At 42.2% G+C, this 22,373-nt stretch overlaps 2 protein-coding genes across 4 annotated transcripts in view; one reads left to right on the top strand and one right to left on the bottom strand.

The window, feature by feature from the left end:
* The window catches only part of Sema1a (semaphorin 1a), a 583,530-nt gene that overhangs the window by 358,336 nt on the left and 202,821 nt on the right, over positions 1-22,373 (top strand). The window lies entirely within an intron of this gene.
* On the bottom strand, positions 812-22,367 carry LOC109036939 (facilitated trehalose transporter Tret1). The gene is made up of 4 exons (XM_019051366.2): positions 22,110-22,367; positions 5,243-5,598; positions 3,220-3,694; positions 812-2,157 (listed from the first exon to the last, which is right to left on the bottom strand). The coding sequence occupies exons 1-4, from the start codon at positions 22,159-22,161 to the stop codon at positions 1,628-1,630; spliced, it is 1,413 nt and encodes a 470-aa protein (XP_018906911.2). The 5' UTR covers positions 22,162-22,367; the 3' UTR covers positions 812-1,627.

Genomic DNA, 22,373 nt, shown 5'->3' with positions numbered 1-22,373 from the left:
GCTTTCCGAAGATTCTGATCAAATAGAACTTTTTTTTCGCTCCTTTTTAGAATTTTAAATGAGTTTATATTGCATGATCTAATGAATCTTTCAACTTTAAACACGTTTACCTCAAAAATTATAAACATATAATGCAGCACTTTTATCTGTAATATCCACTAATTATTTTCGAAAGTATAGTATTTAACTAATGACACGTTGAAAGCTTTATGACTCAACTAATTTTCTAAACGGGCATAGGTCATCAGGAGTAGCTCCTTATTTTTAAACGTAGTTTATACAATGCATATAGAAATTTTGAAAATGTTCTGATCGCAGAATTACGTGCAGTTTACTCTTCCTAAGAAATCTAATCAACCTCTGAAATTCAAGTGTGAACAGTTGTGTAGTACCAGACTCAATTGCTTCCATTTTACAACATCTATGTATAAGTCGTATCGATAATCCGTGATAATCAATGTTTCTAGTCCGGTAGAGCTAATTATTTTTTTCTATTTCTTTTGTTGCAGGTAAACAATCCATTATTTTTAGCATCTCTCTGATATTTTAAGAGTCCCTCTGGTGTTGCTTTTATTCTGTGCAGAACATCTCCATTTTCTGTTTGTAAGTTCACGCTCTCACATTATTTATATTATTTTGACTTCTTTTATTACTTTTTCATTCATTTGATTTTCTAATTGTAGAGGTACAAGCACCGAGCAAAACCAGCTCGATCATGTTAAGTTGAGTGAGGTGTCAGTACTTATAACGGGGAAGCTTAAGTCAATTAGAGTATTATTACAAGATTATGAATTGATGTGACGTAAACCACTTTTATTTAAAGGACATCATTTACTTTATTCATCCAAATTCAACAAGTGAATGAACATCCAGACAGTCATAAGAACTTAAATAATTATATCACAGTTTTTATCATTAACTTATAAATATCTACAGTCTACTCGAATGTGAACGTATTTTTGAGAATTCTGCAGCTTATTTATCGCTGTCGTGACACAAATTTACGTACGGATTGAATGTAATAATTTAGAGCTCACAATTAAACATAAATAATACTATTTGTTCTATGTATCCCTGCATCTTGATATCCGGTCTTACTCTAGTTACGGTCTCAAATGTTTCGTAACACAAATAAAGCGAGTGTTCGTTTTTAAATTGTAAAAAAATGAACTTAAATCTATGAGCAAAATACGTTTTGAAATTGATTTCTGATTTATCAATTCAATAGCTTATCACAGAAAGTCATCTCTCGATCATCTGCTGATTCCTTCTCACGAACTTATTATTTAATCAGTTTTCTTATCAACATTATAGTCAGATGACTAGATTTGGTCTTTTGTCTAAAATTTCAGGACTTCCTCAAGAAAGATACCGTGTCACTGTTGCGCTTAATTTCACACCTACATTTTTTTACTCTACAAATAAACTTGAACGTTCAATCGTTCTTTCATTTTTTTCAGTCTCTCTCTAATCATGATTATCCTCAAAGTCGCCTCTAAAAAACAGCAACTCTTATCGTAACTTTAAGGAGAAGAGGCAAAAAATGTATTAAATAACAACAAAATCGACATCTTTTTTTAACCTGGACGGAAAATCATTCGTTGCGAAATTTCATAAACCCATTTTCTCACACCTTTTCCGAGTCTCCATTCATCTCAGGTTTAACGATCTCCTCCCCATTAAGTTCAGCCTGGATCATCTGCAAAGATTTTCCTTTGGTCTCTATAACGTAGAAATAAGTGAAGAAGAAATTGATAAACCCAACCGCCGAGAAAATGTAGAAGTTCATGTAAACCCCGACATTCTTTGACAGCACAGCGAATAAACCAGTGCTGATGGCGGACGCCAAGGCTGTCGTTATCGTCGTGATGGCCGACGCTTGGCCTTTCAAATTGCTGGGGAACATCTCCCCCTGGTAGGTGGACGAGAGGGGGCCGAGCCCCAGGGAAAAGGTGCAACCGTAAGCCAGGAATCCCGCCAATGGCAGCCAGTTCCACCCGGTGACGTCATAAGTTGTATTTTCATCCAGGTAGTACCACACTCCCGTCCAGAGCATCGAGACGCCGATGCCGATGCTGGATACGTAGAGTAGGGGCTTGCGACCTGCCTTGTCTATGAGGCCGGATGTGCCCAAACAGGAAACCATCCAGACGATACCTGTTGAGGAAAACGAGATAGAATCAGAATTATTTGTTATAAAAAGTTAATTCATCACCCATAAAATTTCAAGATTTTAAAAGATACTTTAGCAGCAGGTTGTCGTTAATTCAAACAGTTAGGAAAATAACATTTCACAAACTGTAGAAATCAAGTTCAATATGAATGTAGAACTTTGTCAGATGCCTAGTTCCTGATTTGGCTTTAAAAAGGTTGCGAAAGATATCCATAAAGCTGCAGCGTGAATATTGAAAAAAAAATGCATGAGTGATGATTTTAACTTTAGTACTCTGATAATTCTTGTCTCGGTATTCTGGAAGTATTTACATCAATGGAGATAGTTATGAACCCTTGTTAAATGGTCAACAAGACGTCTGCAGGTCTAGAAAGGGTCGGGTATTTTCATGATAGGGCCCTAAATCAGGCAAAAGGCTGGAATTTGACTCATTAAGTTCTTTTTAAGTCCGCTGTCCTCATATTTTTATTTTATTTCATTTTTTCAAATGGACGTATTTCTATCAAACGGAACTATGTGCATTAGGACATGAGCCCTACGACCCATAAGAATATGTGCATTACAGGGTTCACGGCATAATGCACATAGTTCCGTTTGATAGAAATACGTCCAAATAAGACCCAGAAAGTGACTGTTTGAGAACGGTGTACCCGTGTGCCCCTTAAAGCGTCCTCTTGGCTGAGATCGCCCTCGAAATTTCAAATTAAATTTCTCAAGAACTTTCAACGAAATTTCAAAAACATTTTTGAATTTCATGAAAAATGGTCGTTAATTTCAATGTTTCATTGACGATAATATATGATGAATTTTCAAATCCTCATTTTTCACAAAATGTTTCGTCTCAGCCTCCGGAGGGTAGGCCGTTTAGCGGCTAGGGACATACACCTCCCTCCCTGTTTGCCGATAAGCTTCCATGATTACTAGGAGCGGTAGCGACCCCGTCAAGCCTATAGAGATCTCCAACAACCGAGAATGGGAGCCGCTACTGTATCTTACACGAACCCGTTCAACTTTTGCGTTATTTTGAGATTAGTTTGAACACGCACCCATGATGATTGTGCAGTGATCCGAGTTGAGCGCCCCGGTCTCCGGGAGCACGACAGACGAGAAGGCCATCATACAGCTGATGCCGGAGAAGCGCTGGAGGGCGTTCATGGTCTCGACGATGATGAAGGCCTTGCGGTTGGCCGGGACGGTGACGAGGTCGGCGATGCGGCGGAAGACCCCGGCCTGGTTGGCCGACTCCTTCTCGACGGAGTGGCGGACGGTGCGGAGCTCGGCGTCGACGGAGGCGTCCCCGCGGAGCCACGCGAGGGCGTCGGCGGCCGCCGCGTGGCGCCCCTCCATCGTGTAGAAGTAGGGCGACTCCGGGCAGAGCCCGAAGAGGACGAAGAAGATCACCGGGAGGATCCCGCAGAGGATCGCCATGAGCTGGATCGAGACGTACGGCCCGACCAGGAAGGCGAAGTTGGTGCCCAGGTAGATGTTCAGCTGGATGAACGTCCCGAACACGCCGCGCACCTGGAAACGACCAAAGTTCGGATCAGTGGAGGTGGTAGAGAAGTTAGTAAGTTATAAGAAGATTTCATTACTCACACGGGTTGGGATCCAGTGGACGGATTATTGAAATTTATAGACAATGCTGTAAACAAAGGACACAAAAGAGATATGGAGAGATTCTATTGGCAGAAGTGGGTGGTTGGATTGGACAAAGGAGGTAGGTAATAGACTAACTAACGGCAACCCACGAGAGATCCGACAGTTAGTCTATCATTTTCTCCCTTAGTCTATAAGAACCACACATTTCAACCAATAGGATCGCTCCATACTCTCTATGTCTGCTTTGTCTATAGCTTTGTCCATCAATTTCAATAATCAGTCCGCAGGAGAGATCGAATAATACCACGAAATATTATCTCAAGCATCCGCTTAACGAATCAATCTACGCTGCTCTTTATCGTTGATTGGTTTTTAAATGATGCAACTATTCGGCCTCCACGCTTACGCTAGGAAGTATCTTTTCACAGTGAAGGCGTTTCTTATGCGTCGTTACACACTTCATCTTACAATTGAAGTAGGCTGGAAAAATCGATGATTTTTTTTAAAACGCTGATGGACATCAATCTAATCTTGTGCTATGTGCTAGATTCGTACTTTGTGCTAGTTATTCGAACTGTGCCTTTTTCCTTCTTCCCCGTTGAATCACCGGAAGGCGCTAAAACCCGAGATTAAGGTTTGAACCAAAATTTCCATTTCAGCGGTCTCGTATTCACTGGTCTTGATTCCAAAACAGTGTCTTTCCTTAGGGAGGCTCCATATGGCTTACATTGTGATTGGAAGAAGTCTAAGAGGGGATATTCAAAAGAGTATCGAAGAAAGTACCATCCTCCTCGACCTGGAGTAAAATTTAAGAGTATAACTCAGGAAATAGCTCTTTGCAAAGGCTTAAAATGACTTGTTTCTGCAAAAAATACAAAATATGAAGGTTAATATTACACGATTTTCTCAAGCTTCTGTGCGTTGTAATTTTTGTGCTGGTAAACCATTTTAACCCTTCGTTAGGCTCTATAATCAAAGTTATACTCTTAGATTTTACTTCAGTCAGAAAAATTGCATAGAGAGAAAAAAAAGGAGGTATTTGCATTTCGAGCATCATGGATGACGTAGGTCGGTACAACGAGTTTATCGTCGATTTTCTTGGAAATGGTGTAATTTATGGAAAAAAGTCATTCCATAAAAAGTGCTTAAAATTATATCGTGAGTTGATTTAAGCAAAAAAATCGGATATTATTCCGTTTTTCGTACTTCGAATTCCGGATCTCGCTGGCCTGTTTGTAGCGACCTACGTCACAGGGTAAACAAACCTCAAGATGCAAACACCTCCTTTTTTTCTCCATGGAAAAATTGTCCTTTCTATGATTGCCTTTTTTATTTTCAAATGCTTTCTCCGGTCTCCCATAGTCACAAGTAAAACCCCATGTGACCTTCCTCAGAAAAGTCGTCTTTTAAAGGGCGACTTCGAAGAAAACCCACAGTCCTTGCTTACATGAAGAAGTGTCATGAACGCACCTGCGGCTCGGAGATCTCAGCGATGTAGATGGGCATGACGGTCTGGGTGCCGCCGGTCCAGAATCCGGCGAAGAGGCGGGCGAGCATGAGCATGTAGGCGGAGCTGCTGAAGTAGATGAGGATCCAGGAGAGGGTCGGGAAGACGCAGAGGACGAGGAGCGACATCTTCCGCCCGAGCTTGTTCATGAGGTACCCGCTCGGGAAGGGGCTGAGCACGGTGCCGTAGTAGAGGGCGTTCACCACCCACGCCTCCTGGTAGGTGCTCAGGTGGAGCGGCGAGTCCGGCTCCCGCAGCTTCTTCAGCGTCGGCGAGGGCCAGCCCAGCACGCAGCCCGCGATCAGCGACGCCAGGCTACCTGGAAACAGTAGAACCAAGGCCAAGTTAAAATCGTGCTGTCGTGAAATATAGCGTGAACGAAGAGACAATGGAGATGTTGCATGTGTGAGGGATTTGCGATTTGACTGTTGATTCTGATGTAAAAGTTCGCGAGAAACACGATGGTGCCACTGGTTTCCTCTGAAATCAACTCCCAAGCTCAAAAAAATTTCTCAAGTTGAGGCTAAAATGGAGGGGATATCCCACGCCATTCTGAGAGTCCACCTCTACATCAAGACAAACTCTCCATGCAAAGAAAGGGAGCAAATACATTAACAGGGTTGCCGTGTTTTCAGTTTCGGAGTCCCCAAATAAAGTGGCAGCCCTGTCAATGTGTTTGCACCCTATCTTTGCATGGAGAGTTTGTCTTGATGTAGAGGTGGACTCTCAGGGTAGGGTGAGATATCCCCTCCATTTTGGCCCCAATTTGAAAGCTTTTTTTGAGCTTGGGAGTTGATTTCGGAGAAAACCAGTGGCACCATCGTGTTTCTCGCGAACTTTTACATAAGGATCAACAGTCAAATCGCAAAGTCCTCACACATGCAACATCGGAGAGGATGGCCGATACCAGGTCGCTGATAAAGGTTTTGGAGTGGGCCCCTCTAGGTAGACGTCAGAGAGGACGTTCAGGTTGAAGTTGAATAGAAGATATCCAAAAAGAGACGGAGAGATGATAGATCCTGGGAGATCTCTACCATGACAGATTTTTGTGGCAGTTAGGCGTAGCAGAGCAGAGTGCTGTATTGCGTTGTATTTGCGACAAATACAAGCACAGCATATACATACATGAAATAAAGCAAGACACTTAATAGTGGTCGTAGGTGGCGACCAGCTAAAATGGAAGGATGGCATTCGAAAAGAGATGGAGGGATATTCGATATTCATAAGTCATCGTAGGACGAGTCTCACACGGTTACGTTACTTAGATTTCAAGTGCGGGGTCTCTAAAATACATCGTCTCGGTGGATAATCGTAGGTGGAAATAAAAATAGTGCGGAAAAAGACAGAAGAACAGGGGTGAAGGGCACAAGCATGATACTTGATGCTTCAGTTGTTCTGCTACCCCCCCCCTTCCCGCCCCCAGGTTCATCATAAACCTATCTTGTCTTGGAAATGTCTAGATATTATTAAAATCCCACCGAGAAAAAAAATATTTGCGTTACATAGAGGGCACTATAGCGAGACACTTGATGCTTCAGTTGTCCTGCTCCCCACGGGTCATTATAAACCTATTTTTGAGTGATCCCCTCTCGAAAATGTCCAGATATTAATAAAATCCGCCAGAAAAATCTGCGTTACATCGAGGGGAAAACTTCGGCGACATAATCTCACACTCCAACTCAACGTTATCAATACAACAAAAGAGACCCGAGTTCCTTCCTCCCGTCAAATGTTATCAGCGGTGACAACACGGCTCATTCTCACACCGAGACGAGAATCCTACCATGTTAAGCAACAACCGCTCATCTGCTTAGGATTTCGTGGGAAGATACGCGGTTTGCGCTCAAGACGGGAGAATCCGGCTCCGACCTTTGACCCACACCCCTCGCCCGTCACTCGTGCGAAGAACAATGTCTTGGCGGAGGCGAAGGCGACAGTCACCCGGCTCGGATGAAATTGTCATCTTAATGGCATCTTGACACCTAGACCTTCCCCTCGCTACCTCGCCACCCCCTCGCACCCTACGCCCCACGAGACCCCGGCAGACCGACACGCATCAAATAACCCCTTATCCTTCAAGTTCCAAGTTGCCGCGCGGGTGGAAACCCTTCTAATTCCCGACAATAGTGTGGCAGGATGCGAGGTAGAGTGATAAGTTTTCAAGACGCAATCTGGTTTCTCGGATTGCATGACTTCATAGCATGAATTTTATACAGAATATTCTGTTAACAGAGAAAAACAATCGAAGAAGTTCTCAAGAAGTTATACATTGATTACTTTTCCAAGGAAAAAATAAAGCATGACACGAAGTTTGCAACAGAATTACTCGGTTTTACACATTAACCATCAATTAGCTTGTTTTCACCCAAATTTTCAGTTTTTGTCATAGTTTGTTGTAGAGATCTACTGAATCAATTTTCGTGGCTGCGGCTATCGACAAGTGATAATATGTGGATGAGTTCGTCCCTTTTAAAGTTTTGGAATTAGACGCAGAAAGCGAGCCTTTCTTCTTCCTGCGGGAGTTGATGCGCCCAGGCTTCTTAATGACTCAGAAAAGAGAGAAAACAGGGATTGTAATCTCGCTGTTTTGCTGAACCGTTGAAAACGCTGGAGCATTAGACCTTTACTTTTTAAAATTAACCGCTTTTACCGTCTGAATGATTTTATTGTGGAATTCTGCCTTTCCTTCCCTTTTGCGGATGCAGACAAATGAAGGAAAATCACGAGGAAGTACAGAAAATTTGGAATTTTAAAGGTACTGCGAGGTGAGCCCTGCTAGCAGGAAGTTGGATTTTACAAGCCCAAAAAACTTCGATTTCTCACTGAAAAGGTACATTTTGATTCGATCCACCGTTCTCTTTGTGGAACCTCGCTGAGGATTTGCGACGTCTAGTTTCAATTCAAACCCTCCTTAGTGGACTATTATCAACACAACTTGGCGCCCTCCTCTCACTGCCACGATGTGCACTGACTTTGACTTGGTCATTGGCTTAATCCTCCCGGGGCGGCGCGCGGTGGCTTTGCCCCCAAGCAAGCGTGGAGCGAGCCGTACTGCTAGAGCACACCCTTGAAAACCACCCCTCGATGCCGGATCGCACCCGAAGAAAAGCGGGGATACGAGGCCTGCACCATAAAAAAAGAATCGATTTTTTTAAACACCGCGAAACGGCAACACTGAAGCACTCACCGTGACAAGTCGACGTACGGCCTACCCGCGTAATCCATGACTTGATGACAATGACACGGTATGATCCTATTTTATTAAACTGTGATGTCACGGGGTGAGGGTATGTCATGATGTAGCCCAGCAAGCATCCCCTTCTTCAGCCGCTTTGAACTTAGTGCGATGAGGAAGGCGAGAAACGTGTAGTCCATCGAGTTTTTTGGGCTGGATTTAGGATTCTGGCGGATTCCAGGATCTGGAGCGCGGGGGCGGGGTATTTCTGAACTCCTATCTCTATAGAGAGATAGGAGGTTCTTAATTATATAAATTATTTCCATACATTGTAATTTATATTTACTTGCAACCGGTGCTGTAGTTCAGACCTCTAAGTCCCGTAAATTGTTTAAAAAAGAAAATTTTCACTTGTTAAAATTATCGGAACCAACGCCCGGGGAATCACTTTTGATGGGCTCAGGCAATAATTTTCGATAATCAGCTCGCTTAACTCCCGAAAAACGTATGGTGCGAAGGCGGTTCGTCAGCTAACCGTGTCATCGCGCCGAACGAGCGATGACCGACTATTTCTGGCGCTCCTCTCTTCGGCATTGAGAGTGGTAAGGCGTGAAGCAGTCGGCCCCGATGAAGGCGCAATATCGAGAGTGTTTAAGCAGCTGTAGCGCGGCGGGAAAAACAGGCCGAAAGCAGCGATATTCGTCGCGACGCGTCGCTCTTCCGAAGTCGCTGCAACGAACAACCGTTTTCGCTAAAAGCCCTCGCAGCGCTGCCTAATCGCACCCGTTTCGACTCAGATCTGTTATTAACAGAAAGATTGCTTGATTTCCTACGGTAGAGTATTTTGATAGTATGACACAGGCTCATTTTCGTGCAAAATCAGTGTCACGAGTCTATGACCAGCGTAAGTGTCCCATTCGTATGTGAAGTCTTCTCAGTTGGCTGTTTAACCAGGGTGTCTTCAAGTCCGGAAATAGTACTGAATTTTTTAGGGCGGTCCTGAAGCACTGAAAAAAAGTGGAAATTCCGGTAGAAGTTCCAGAATTTTTTCATTTTTCCGGCATTTTTTTCGCAATTTGAGTGAGAAATTCAAATTTGTGAAATTTTTCGAATTTCGTCAATTGGAGATACTGAAAAAGTACTGAATTTTTCTTTTGAGGAGGTACTGAATTTCGTAGGAATGTACTGAAAAAGTACTGTAAAAGCACTGATTTTGGCGAGCCTGTTTTAGTAGACACCCTGGTTTAACAGACCCATTGGACGTAGACCTGGCAACGTAGCTCATCTCGGCAGCGCGTCAACACTCAACAGTCAAATAAGGGAGGTTTACATCATATTTTACACGGCGGCGTCTGATCAATGTATGTCAAAGTACCAACCCCTCCCCCTCGGAGCTTCTTGAAATCCCTCGCTACGGTTGTCAAATCTAAGTGTTCAGTTCTTCAATCAACATTTTTCCGCGGTTCGTGCGTTATGAAGCGCGGATGAAAGGGAGTCGAGTATTATCATAAAAGGTTGACTCAAGGGGAGTTTTCGGAGTAATATCTCTTAGGTTATTACTTTGTAACCTAAATGGCTACGTGTGTGTACGTAAGTTATTACTTCAAGTTCCAGAGGAAGCTTGAACCGTCAAATGAAGAGCGTAAACTTGAAAGCGGGAACACTATTCGTTTGTCAAACAAGCTTTTTATTAAACTTAATGTGTTGGGCGCACTACATTTCACTACCGTAATTCCCATAATTGCCAACCATAAGGTGAGAGGCAGTAAGAAATTTTTGAATAATTCTAAGTATTTTTCACCGTTGTCGGGTAACCATGAAGGAGGTCTCTTTTTGTGGATGGTTTTTATCATCAATAAAAGGTAGAATATCTGCAAATATAAGGGAAAAGCGCTACGCCTCTGGTATGGATTCTACACCTTTCTCGGCCGGTGAGATGGACTACATTTTGCAATTCGGAACTAAAATTTCTGGTTCATCGGTAAAAGCACTTATGCGCATAGGGAAACTAACGGTACATACGTAATTTCTAAACTGAGACAGGGATTGTAGAAAGTTGCTCCTAGTTGCGAAATGTAGTCCACATCATCATATCCTGAATCGTCAAAGATTTCTCCTAATTAAGTGCGATACATTGCTCGTCTAGGTAGCTGCATTACTCTCATAGATAGACTTAATCGCACCTATTCAAGTAAGTAGCAAAGTTACCCAGACGAGTAGTGTACGTAGATAGTCAAAATGAGGGGCGTGGAGAACAAGGTGCATAAGTGCAGTTTTTTGAACAAATTGAGATATTATAGATTTCAAGTAAAACTAGTCTTAATATATATTCTGTGAAAATCGCTCCTAAATTCTAATTTTTAACCATCATTAAGTCAGCTTGAACTTTATTTCCACCGTAAGGATTTTTCCACCACTTTTTTTCCACCATGAGTCTCACAATCACAACGGTGAAGCTCATACTGTCCTTCTTTTAATTTTCCTGTTTTGCCGGTTGGAAATGCGGCCGTGATCCCTGCGAAACGTCCCGGGTTTCTTATTTTATTTTATGTGTTTCTTTTTATTATTTGCGGCCTTATTCCCGTTTTAAGTTGTTTCTTTGTGAGTGTTTCGGGCCGATTAAGTTGTTTTTTCTATTTATCCATGTGTCTATGTGTCCGCCAATTCCCTGCAGATTTGACATCCGCGGACATCTTGACTCATCCGGGAGTTGGAGCTTGGTCGGTTATTTGTCTTTGTGACTAGTGCCGCGCGTCGCAAACAAAAGACGCAATCCAAGCAAGAGACTTCTGGTCTGCTGTGTAAACTTTGACTCGATGCTGCCGTTTCTGTGACTTTTCCTTCAATCTTTCGGAGCTCCTCTCTGTTATAAATCAGTGTCAATATCAAAAGTGCGTTCGTGGAGAATATGAACATTCTCTTCTCGGAGGGAAAAAGTGTTCTTACAGTTGCATATCTCACTTTTGGAAGGAGCTTCAAAATCCACTTGAATTTTTATGATCTCGCCAAACCAGTCCGCCTGCCTCTCAGAAGTGGCACTCGAGTATTTATGTCACGATGGAACTCCTGCAGAATTTCATACTGCAATTGGTATTTGTTACCAAGATGGAAACGATAGAGTCATGTTCTGCATTTCGATGTTTCCTTGACGAAAGAATGGAATTATATTTCTACGTTGCAAACAGTTTTTTTCGGAAATTTCGTGTTTACTATAAGAGAACAGTTGTGCGTTTCTTACTGAAATTTCATTGATTTTGTGTGAAATCGCTTAGTTATCTCAGTAAAAAGTATTAAATGTTTCTGTCAATTTTGAAACCTTTGATAGGTTCACGTTCCTTTGTTTGGGATACGATTTTTGTTAAAATCTAGGAAGGAAACCTTATGAATTCAAGCCGTTTCAGAAAAAATGTATCATCTTATCAGCTTTACAGTTATTATTACCGAGCATCGGCTGGGTAGATTTTAATAACTTTTTGGCCTTTGGTAGGTAAAAAAATGTTGTTAAACCAGCTTCTATTTACCTAAATTTGAAACCATGAATCCAATTTGTATTGTTGTGCAGAAGTAGCCCTCAGCCCTCGAAGGATGTAAAACAGCCATAAGGGGTCACGCCGCGTAGCGCAAGGGAGGTTTCTAGGAACTGCAACAATTTTTTTTCTCATTCGTGAATACATTGCATGAGTGACAGAAACTCGAATCGTGGAACATTAACGAGCTCTCCCTGAAAGTCTGTATTACCCTCCATTTTCCTTCATTAACATCTCATACGGCCCAACTCGCCAAGTTCAATTACAGCCGACAATCAAATAATCAGTTCAATCCGGTAACTACCCGTCTACGAGGCAGCTCTACCGCGTTAAGGAAGAACGCCGTATGAACATTCGAAAGTTGTCAAATTTCCTCAGATAAAATGTTTATTTTTGAGGAAAGTTATGACTATTTTTCCTTGAAATATTCAGGAACTTTAGGTGAAATTGCGAACAAGATTATCCGAAAAGTTGGAGGCAAAATTTTCATAAATTTTCCCGAAAATTCGTGATTTACGAAAGGAAATTCGGCAACGCCTGAAGGTTCATACGGCGTTTTTCCTTAGCACGGCAGAGCTTACAACCGTTTTGCAGGGGGCCGTAACTCGTAAGTTATTACGTTTCCCAGTCGTCAACCGTGTCGCGCGCAACGGCTGAAACTCCGACGGCGGCGTAATATCCTTTTATGGAGTTAACGCAAGTGTTCTTTTACATCCCCGAGACGCCGTTTAACAAAAACCGCGTCCTTTCCACGGTTTTGCATTGACGATACGCGGTTTTCGGCTCATCGCGGTAGTTGAGTGCGTCGTTGAGGAGGTTTAATTGCGTCAGAAATTGAACGGGTATTTTGGAGAAGGACGTAAGTGGGATAATGTCGCCGAGGGGGGTTAGGTGGTTCTGCGAGGGAAGCGTTCAATTAAGGGGTCGCTCGCGTCGCTCCCGCTAATTAACGCTGCGAAAACAAACGTCTGGCGGCAATTCGAGTGACAGCTGGAGACGGCGACTTGGACGGAGAGAAATGATTTTCCCTTGACAATGAGTTGACGGTCGCCTCCCGTGGCTCCTGATTTTCGCGGGGTTCGTCCGTTTGAATGTACGTTGAACAATCGATAGTTATCGAAGCAGGGTACCTTAAATAGAATCGATTATTTATGAATGCTTCACTGGAAAAAAACACATGGGATCTAGAGTCCAGACTCTTAAAAACATCTACAAGAACAAGTACTCTTGATTCAATCAGAATCTAGCTTAAATGAAGAACCAAGCCTCTTAATTTAAGCAGATTTCGTTTTGATTCAAGCAAAAATCCGATTGAATCAAGAGTATTTTTTCTTGTCGATGTTTGCAAGAGTCTGGACTTTAGATCAAATGTGTTTTTTTTCCATTGTTTAAATGGAGCACGGATTTAAATGGGTAATAGTGGGCAATTTTGGCCTGTGTTCATTTAAATGTATGCTAAATTATCGATATGTATCAAGTTGACTCTCGCTCCTAGAATCGATTTTTTACTATTAATTTAAACTGTCGGAAATCATTTTTGCGAACTTGAAAAAATCGTCACTAGCTTGAAACGATAGTAAGTTCAAAGCGTTATCACGCAATGGATCAGGAACTTGCGGAAACTCCTCACTATACACGGGAAAAAAGGATGATGAATTTAATTGTAATCTTAGGTAGGGTTGACACCAACAATGAAGTGTACTTAAAATTTCCTTTTTGCTCATCAAAGGTAATTTTAAAAAAATAGAATAAAATAAAAAAAGAAATAGAATTGATTTGAAGCACAGTTCATTCCACTGCACATATTCCGCACGATTAAAATATTTATCTTGATTTGCGGTAAAATTAGCCGAGACTGGGTTAAATCGTATTATTACCTATTTTTTCGTTATATCAAAATTATTTTCGTTGAAAAATATCATTTTCTGGTGAATAATTCATGATTTAGACATGAGGTTTCTCTAATAAGTTCAAATACCTTGAGAGGGTTTTTTTTTCTGAACGTGAATGCAGTTAGTGACAATAATCTCGAAAAGACCACGCAATTATCGGATCAGCTTTCAGCGGTCGAGAAATTTCATCGGCTCAAAAAGTCGCAATTTGATTCCAAAAACTCCAAGAAAACACCAAGGCTTCGACTGAAAGAACTTTTTCAATCAAAAAACCATGGGGCTTGAAACGCTTCAAGCGTCTCAAAAATATATTGGGGTCGACATAGTGTGACGGCACCAAGACCGAGAGTCCTTTGACTTTTGGAACTTCGACACCGCGCCGAAACCGAATCCGTAATTGTTCGAAATCGTCGGAGCCAAGAGGAACCGGAGCTTTCGAGACTTGGCACTCCTCCCCGAGCGAACCAGTAAAAGCTCTGTCAGGGAACTTCCTGCTGCTCTCATGTCTTCCGATGCGACAATGCCCCGTCTCGAACAAAGAGCAGAACAGCATAAAAGTTATCTTATCAGGAAGATGGAATAGCGGAATCGGAATGTCATCGAGTTAGTCTTTTAACCGAAAGCTCAGCTTTTCATTTCGAGTTTTAACTTTTCCTCTGACGGAGGATATCATAAATATATGCCTCGCTCCGTTTTTTCCCGCGGCGCGGTTTATTATATTTTTATTTTATTCTATTGCGCGCTTTCCGCTGACTTTCCGGCTTTGTAGTTCGGCCGGGCTTTTTGAACTTGCTCAGCATCTGTCAGCGAACTTGAAGTTGGTGCACGCGTCGAACTTTCGAAATAATTCGAGCTTTAATTTTTATTTCGGCGGGATGTTGTACGTTCCCTCGCACGATGTGGCATCGCTCGAGTCCGAAAGATTTACTTGCCACTAATCCATCCGTAAATAGCTTTGTGCGAAAACGCCAACCCGGTTTCTCTAACTTGGGCGAACTTTGCTTCATTCAGCCCCCGTTTTAGGAGATTAAAAATTAATTAAAATTGACAGCGAACGACAAAAAGCCGGCTCGAAGCGTCAGGAACCTTGACTTTGAAAAGTGGAGGGAAAAAATAATCGGAGGGAAGAGGAAAAAATCAAGTGAATTATAATGTCAAGAATCGTTGCAGAAAAATGTTTGAAGTGTCGAGGTTTTCCGTCGGAATAATTAGAAGCCTTAATTAATGGAGGCTACGGCGTAAGAGGAGCGGAGAGAGGCGAGAGGAAGGACAGGGAGGAGGAATAGACCGGAAGGAATTCGCTCTTTCTTCTTTTCTTCCTTCCTTTACCTTTTCTTTCCCGCAGCGTCAGGTGTTGCCCACTCTCTTTCACCTCACGTTTTTGCATTTTTGCCAAACATTGGTATCTCGTTAAGTTTTCGCGACTCTAGACTAATTTCAAAGCTACTTTGCAATACATTGAGTAATGCAATGCGCAAGTTTTTAATAGCTGTCGGGATTCATTGCATGATACTCTAACAATACTGACTTTGCGTTTTTTTGCTTCCCTCTTATCCCCTGATTCATCTTGAAGGTTTTGGTCCATAAACCTTGTCCAAAATCGGGGAAAACGATAATTTGCCTGAAAATGTGAATGGTTCCAGCTTTGACTTGAAGATTTCCTTGGAAATATTCAGAGTCTGTCGTCAGTAAAAATCGGAAAATATAAGGAAATCCGATGTTATGTGGATAAATCAGGAAAAGATCAGGAAAGTCGGTCATTGATAAAGAAATTCTGGGTGCTTCAAGAATTTTACAAACAGACCCACATTTTATTAAATATGTTGATTCTTTAAATCAGACGTGTGGCAATTAATTCACTCAAAAAATCAGGAAATCTTTTCTAAAATATCAGGAAAATCCAAAATTAAATTTTAGTAGACACCCCAAATTTCATAGAAGATATAAGTCCTATCTTGACAGGTAGAGCACAGTGAGCACACTCTTGCAATATGGTTGTTTAATCTGGGAACGCATGCTAAGGTTGCTTGTTTTGGATGTTTTGAGTTGTGAATGGGCAATGGCTACAAAAGAGAGAGTAGGCAACTATTCGAACGTAAGCGTCGTGAATTGCATACCCGGCGGAGTGAAGGCGTTTTGTCAGGCTGCGCTACTACAAATGCATGGTTTTTCCTCGAATTTCTCGAACTGCGTTTGTTTGCATGTGTGCACCGTATGTTACGTGCTACGCTACTTAACCTGAATCAGGTAGATGCGTTGTCTCCGTCACGCTGGATATTCTAAGCGGCATTTAAGCTTCAAGCGCAATTTTCGAAAATTGGGCGTAATGCTCATCTCCGGGCCCTTTGCCGATAATATTCGCACAAATTCCATTGTATAATGCAGCATAACGCCTCTTACCGCATGCTCATCCTGCCCGTGACCAATGTCCATTGTTACGCCAAATGGTCCCCATGTAAAAAATGTCTAAAGCATGACTATCAGGTATATCTCACGCATTACTTTTCATAATTTTCGCAAACACTCCCGATGTGATTTTTAAATTTTAAAATTTTCCTGATCGCAATGTAAGTTGCTCTCATCCGTTTTTTTGTGACAACTGAAAAATTTTATCAGCCGCAATGAGTTGTTTCCTTAACGCAACGAGGGATTTCTTTAGCACGACGCAGAACTGCCAAGAAAATTCAGAGTATCGAAAGTTCTGGAGAACTGGGATTTCCCTAGAATTTATTACCGGACAAGTCGGGTAATATTTTTCTGATGAGTCTGTAGACACTCTGCTCTTAATTGGTTTTACAGTTTCAGTACAAAATCCGAGAAAACTTTGCTCTGAGGCTCACCGAACACCAGAATCGTCAAACCTACGCCAGACAGAGGCTCAGTCTGATCGTGAATTTACGACTTCTGAACCAAGTAATGCAGGTTTAAAAAATGTGTATTCCATGCGTTCTTCCCACACTGGAAAAAAAACACATTAGATCTAGAGTCCAGACTCTTAAAAACATCGACAAGAAAAAGTACTCCTCTTTCAATCAGAATCTAGCTTAAATTATGAACCGAGCCTCTTAATTTAAGCGGATTTTGTTTTGATTCAAGCAAAAATCCGATTGAATCAAGAGTATTGTTTCTTGTCAATGTTTCCGAGAGTCTGGACTCTAGATCCAATGTGTTTTTTTTACCAATGCATGCTTTTTTTATTTTAATGTATCAAATTTTTCTCAAAGTAACTGGCCGCTACACTCTGTTTTATCTTTCATCCCTTCCACGAGAGCACCCTCGCCCCCAACACGAACGACAACGATCATAACTCGGCAAGACATCTCGACACGGCGCCCTCCAGTAATCCAACGATTCCAAGCAATCCGCTGAGTAAGGCCACACATCGCGGGAACCAACCACCCCCCCCCCCCCCCCGGTCCCGCGACCCGGCAATTTAACTGATGGAGCCACTCGGCGAAAAACACGCGGGGGCGAGAGCGGAGGGCGGCGAAAAGTTGTCAAAGCAAGTGGTGGCAATTGCAGCGCGCCGCATAACGCTACAATCAGGTCCTCTGACAAATGCGAGAGCATCTATAAGCGCCCCCTCCCCCGCGCCCGGCCCGGGCGTCGCGACGCGGACCTGAGAGCGACGATCGACGTCGCCCCTCTAATTTCCCCGCACTCGCGATTTCATTCACAAGTCGGCGCACAATGGATCGAGTCGATAGGTGAGGTCGGACGAAATTCGGAAACGTTAAACGCATATAACTCCGTTTATATACCATGGAGATGTTGATAGTGCTAGGAATTTGCAATTTGACCGTTGATTCTTACGCAAAAGTTCGCGAGTAACACGATGGTGCCACTGGTTTGCTCTGAAATCAACTCCCAAGCTCAAAAAAAGCTCTCAAGTTGAGGCCAAAATGGAGGGGATATCCTACGCTATCCTGAGAGTCCACTTCTACATCAAGACAAACTCTCTATGCAAAGATAGGGAGCAAATACATTGACAGGGCTGCCACTTTATTTGGGGACTCTAAGACTGAAAACACGGCATCCCTGCTAATGTATTCGCGCCCTATCTTTGGCATGGAGAGTTTGTCTTGATGTAGAGGTGGACTCTCAGGATAGCGTGGGATATCCCCTCCATTTTGGCCTCAACTTGAGAGCTTTTTGGAGCTTGGGAGTTAATTGCAGAGAAAACCAGTGACACCATCGTGTTTCTCGCGAACTTTAACATAAGAATCAACAGTCAAATCGCAAATTCCTCACACACGCAACATCTCCATTGTGACGATAAATACATCAAAATTTGCAGTTTTAATCAAAAATTTCATGTCCGACCTCCCTAATTGACTTGATCCACTGTGCGGCGGCGGCGGCGTCTTCCGCCACTGCTCTTATCACAATATGGTCGATGGTTCGATAATGGTGAAAGTGGAGTGGATTGTGCTTTCTTCGAGCGTTGGTTCTTTTAAGTCGGGTCATTTTGGATGGATGGTCGAGATCTGGACGTAGTCAAATGGCCGGAATGATTGGATGGATGAGCGTGGGAATCATGGAAAACGTTTGTGCTTAGGGTTGTTCCTCTGAGGTCGAATTTTGTCGGTTCCTCCATAGAGGTGTAACATCCATCGATGAGTCTAAACTGCACCACCGGCGAATCAGAAGAGCCAAGGCGGACTTAAGTTCAGTCGAGACTCGTTCTAAATATATTTAAGCGCTGTGAAGGACCGATGAAATTCGGCCTCTGACGGAAGGACGTAACTATCAAGCGACTGAGCCTTAGAAAGGATGGATTTATGCGGACAACAGGGACAATCTCAAAATGTAGTTAAGTCCTTTCGTTAGAAGATCAACGATGTAGTAGAAAATCATTTGTGTGCTTTTTAATTGCTTCATCTAAACGTGCTCAATGAGTTGAGTTTGCAGTATTTCTGAAAACTTTTTGCCCATACGAAAATTTTAGAAATTTAGATAGAAAATTTAAGAAATTTAGCGTCTTGTGTCGTCATGAGGCAATATTTCCCATTTTTAACACATGTATTGCAGCAGATTAGGTCATTTTCACATATCTCCTCGAATAATTATTCAATTTAGAAACCAAGTATATCGTAATCATCAGTTCAATCAGTAGTTCCTACTTAAATATGAAATTCACCTGATTTTAGACACCTGCGAATTTTCCATGATGCATCGTCCACAATGAACTTAAATCGTTCCGCTAGATAGGTGTAGATTGGAATTTTGATTTACTGCTAAAAGGAGTATTTCACAAACATTTGAGCAAAATGATGTCCAAAATGTCTCCCAAAATTCAGGTTTTAGTTGATGATTTTCGCGTAAGCTCATCGTCTTCAAATTTTCCAATTGTGATCCCAACCGTAAGATAAGGCAGTAAGGCTATTTGGACTAGATAACCGAGTTCTGGAATTAGTTAAATGCCCGAAATGACTGAGTGAATAAAAATAAGTATCGTGGAAGCTGTTGAGCCATTCTGACATTATTGATAGTTCAAGGGAAAAGTGTAGGCTGAGTGGCATTTTAGTGAAAGCTGAGGGTTCAAATTTTGTGCGGAGTGCGGAACGCCCCTTGGATAATTGGCTAGGGACGACCTTCTAGTATCAGCCGGGGTTTCCAGCTCTTATGACTGCCAACCTTCTCAAGTTCAAGTCCAAATCCGATGATAAATGACTGAGGGAAACACAACGAATTATGGTGCAAGGTAATTTATATCAGTGCGTCACACTACTGGCACCTTGTGCATGTCGCATGAATCATGACCATAAAAATGTAGTAAGAGGTACCGTCCAGGTGGATTATTTTTCCTCCTAGGTCTATCAGGCTCAATTTCAAGAGCTTCTGCAGTATTATCTTATCCGGTCGAGTGGTCAAAGCTTGTTGAAAGTTCAATCTCATTTTCTGTGGCTTTTCCTTCCCATTATGACACATTCGGCCTTCTGTGCTTTCTGGAGTAGAGGACCGACGATTTTTGCCGAGAATGCCTGAATTTTAAAGCCTCTATTTGCGAAATTATAAGGATTGAGGGTAGCACTCACAACCGTATTTATCTGAGTGTTGTCCAAGTATACATCCTAAAAAACATTCGTTATCTTCGGTCAAGATAAGCAAGTTTGAAGAGTCATTTTCAGAGAACTCGACGGAAATATAAGCGTCTCTGACTTTCTGAGCCTCGCGGTAGCCGCACTTTTCATACATAGGTAACCTTTTCAGGCCCATTTGAAGTGTTTATTTATTTTGTTCGTGTATTTTTACACAATACCGCTATCAAACCACTCAGCCAATATTTCCCACTTGTTTTCTTTTCTATTTTCCGATAATCTATTCCAGCATGTTCCGTGGTAGAATTCTAAAATTATTAAGCTCCGATATAGGACAATGACCTTCGCTTCGACAGCTGCGCTAGCATTTGATGGATCCAAGCAGAAGAATATACCGAGGGAAATATTCCTACGAAACATACAATTGGGACTTCATCGATTTAAATTGTACCATCATCTCAGTGTATTATTTCTAAATTGAAATTGAAAAAGTAAAATCTCTAAGATACGTAAGGAGGGGACATTCACGTCAGGATAAATAGTACGTGCTTTGAACGTACTAAAGCGTGAGCTTTGTACTCACTCGAAGTAAGTACTTCGAGCCAAATTTGGAACAACTGAGTATCACATAACATATGAGGTGTCGTTTCGTGCCTAAATGAGGGTGTACCTGCGATCTAGAAAATATTTCGATTACCTAAATTTTTCGACTTTGTTTTTTGAGTTTGCTCCTTCCTCCATGTTTTCCCATCTTTCTTTATTTCACAGTAAAAATGGACTAATCATTTAGAAAGCCCGATTCTCTCAGGTACTTCCTAATATGTGACTGTCCTCAAGGTAAAGGGCCCCAGTCGTTAAAGACTCAAAATTCAGTTATTGATACTGGAGCCTTGAGGAGTATCCCAAAATTACTCCCTGACAAAACACGGCCATTAATATCACTCTAAACCGGCGCTAGCATGGTTTGGAATTTTGGTTCAAAGAACTAAGTTTCGAGAGAAAGCTATTCAATATTTAATTCTGCCATTTTTAGAGTACGAAATTGCCTGTTTATAATTTAACTTCATGCCCTCAATCGGTACAAAAATGAACTTTATTGCCCGCAACTTACTCCTAGGAGTAAGTTGCGAGAGAGAATTTTCCTCTGAAATCCCTCTGTCCAATTTTTTGATCCGACTTGAAAAAAAAATTCTTTAACTGAAAATAGTTTTGAATGCTCCTCGACCTCGAGGACTTGCACATTCACTCGTTTATAAACCAAAGCGGGAGGTCAACCTACATCGAGCATTTTGGATTGAGTTAAAGAGAAACGCAAAAAGTCGCAACTTAGAAGAAAATTAGTCTGAAGTAGTCTGACTTCAATTTTAGTAGTACTTGTCTCCTATAAAAATTCAAAGTCAGGAAAATATATGATCGGATTTGTAAAAAGGGACCTCATCTACATGTATACACGCATCTTCACCTTAACTTCACATTCACCTTCTTGCGTACATTTTATCCTCCGGTAGAAAATGTTTCTTAATTTTTTTTAACTCAGGAAACTTGGGCCCAAGTTTGACCCCAAAAGCTCAAAAATTAAAGGAGGTATGAATTCTGAAATTCAGATACAAATACTTGTAGAATGTTGAAAAACGTTGTTTTAGCATTTGAAAAAATTCCTCCCGGAAGATGAGATTCCTTTTCATTGATCCGGTCATCTACTCTTTGAACGTAAGAATAGTTGTTAAACTTGGTCCTTTTCATTGATACTGAGTCCTATGGAGGGATAATGGCCCGGTTACACGCTCAAATTTCCGTCAAATTCCGATCAAAATGGTGACCAAGATGCCGTCGAGAGTTATCTAGATTAATGAGTAAAATTAATTAAAACAGCGTGTTGATTGAAATAAGCATGAAATAAGCACGGTTGTGTGGAAACCAGATGAAGCCCCCCAGCTCCATCATCTACCATCAAATTTTTGCAGGCCGCAGAAATTTGATGGTAGATGGTGTTCACCAGTCACCATTTGATCGGAAATTGATGGAAATTTGAGCGTGTAACCAGCACACAAGACTTCAAACCTGAACCTGCTGCAACTCGGTACGTTCCCGTCAAAGTTGGTCCATTTCACGATTATCCCAAAATCACCTACTGTGATTCACTGAATGCGGGTCAAGGCCCAGCGGCGCCCCCGGCGGAGAAAATTTGAACTTACAGGCAAAGGCTGCGGCCAGCTGCCGCCTGATCCCCAACGTGAGTGTCAACATTGCGGCGAGCCGGGAGGGCGCGAGACGGTGGATGCTCACGCTCGAAGCGTGAGAGCGTGAGGTGGAAGCTCGCCGTATGCGCGAGCGTGACGCGCGGAAAATGCGGAAAGTGCGGAGCGCGTAGCGTGAAAAGGCGAACTGAACTGGGACGATCGTCGCGGATCGACTAGCTCCTCTGCGACGTTGTTTCGCTACTCTCGGCCGTGTTTTCG

This window comes from Bemisia tabaci, chromosome 6 (assembly GCF_918797505.1).
Source record: "Bemisia tabaci chromosome 6, PGI_BMITA_v3".
NCBI lineage: Eukaryota > Metazoa > Arthropoda > Insecta > Hemiptera > Aleyrodidae > Bemisia > Bemisia tabaci.
This window is presented reverse-complemented; position numbering and strand designations above follow the sequence as displayed.

Excerpts from the sequence above, each read along its gene's own strand:
- LOC109036939 (XM_019051366.2), bottom strand. The coding sequence starts at position 22,161 with ATGTTGACACTCACGTTGGGGATCAGGCGGCAGCTGGCCGCAGCCTTT. Across the intron at positions 3,695-5,242 it reads CTGAGATCTCCGAGCCGCAG|GTGCGCGGCGTGTTCGGGAC; the intron begins GTGCGTTCATGA and ends GGTCGTTTCCAG. Across the intron at positions 2,158-3,219 it reads TCACTGCACAATCATCATGG|GTATCGTCTGGATGGTTTCC; the intron begins GTGCGTGTTCAA and ends TTTCCTCAACAG.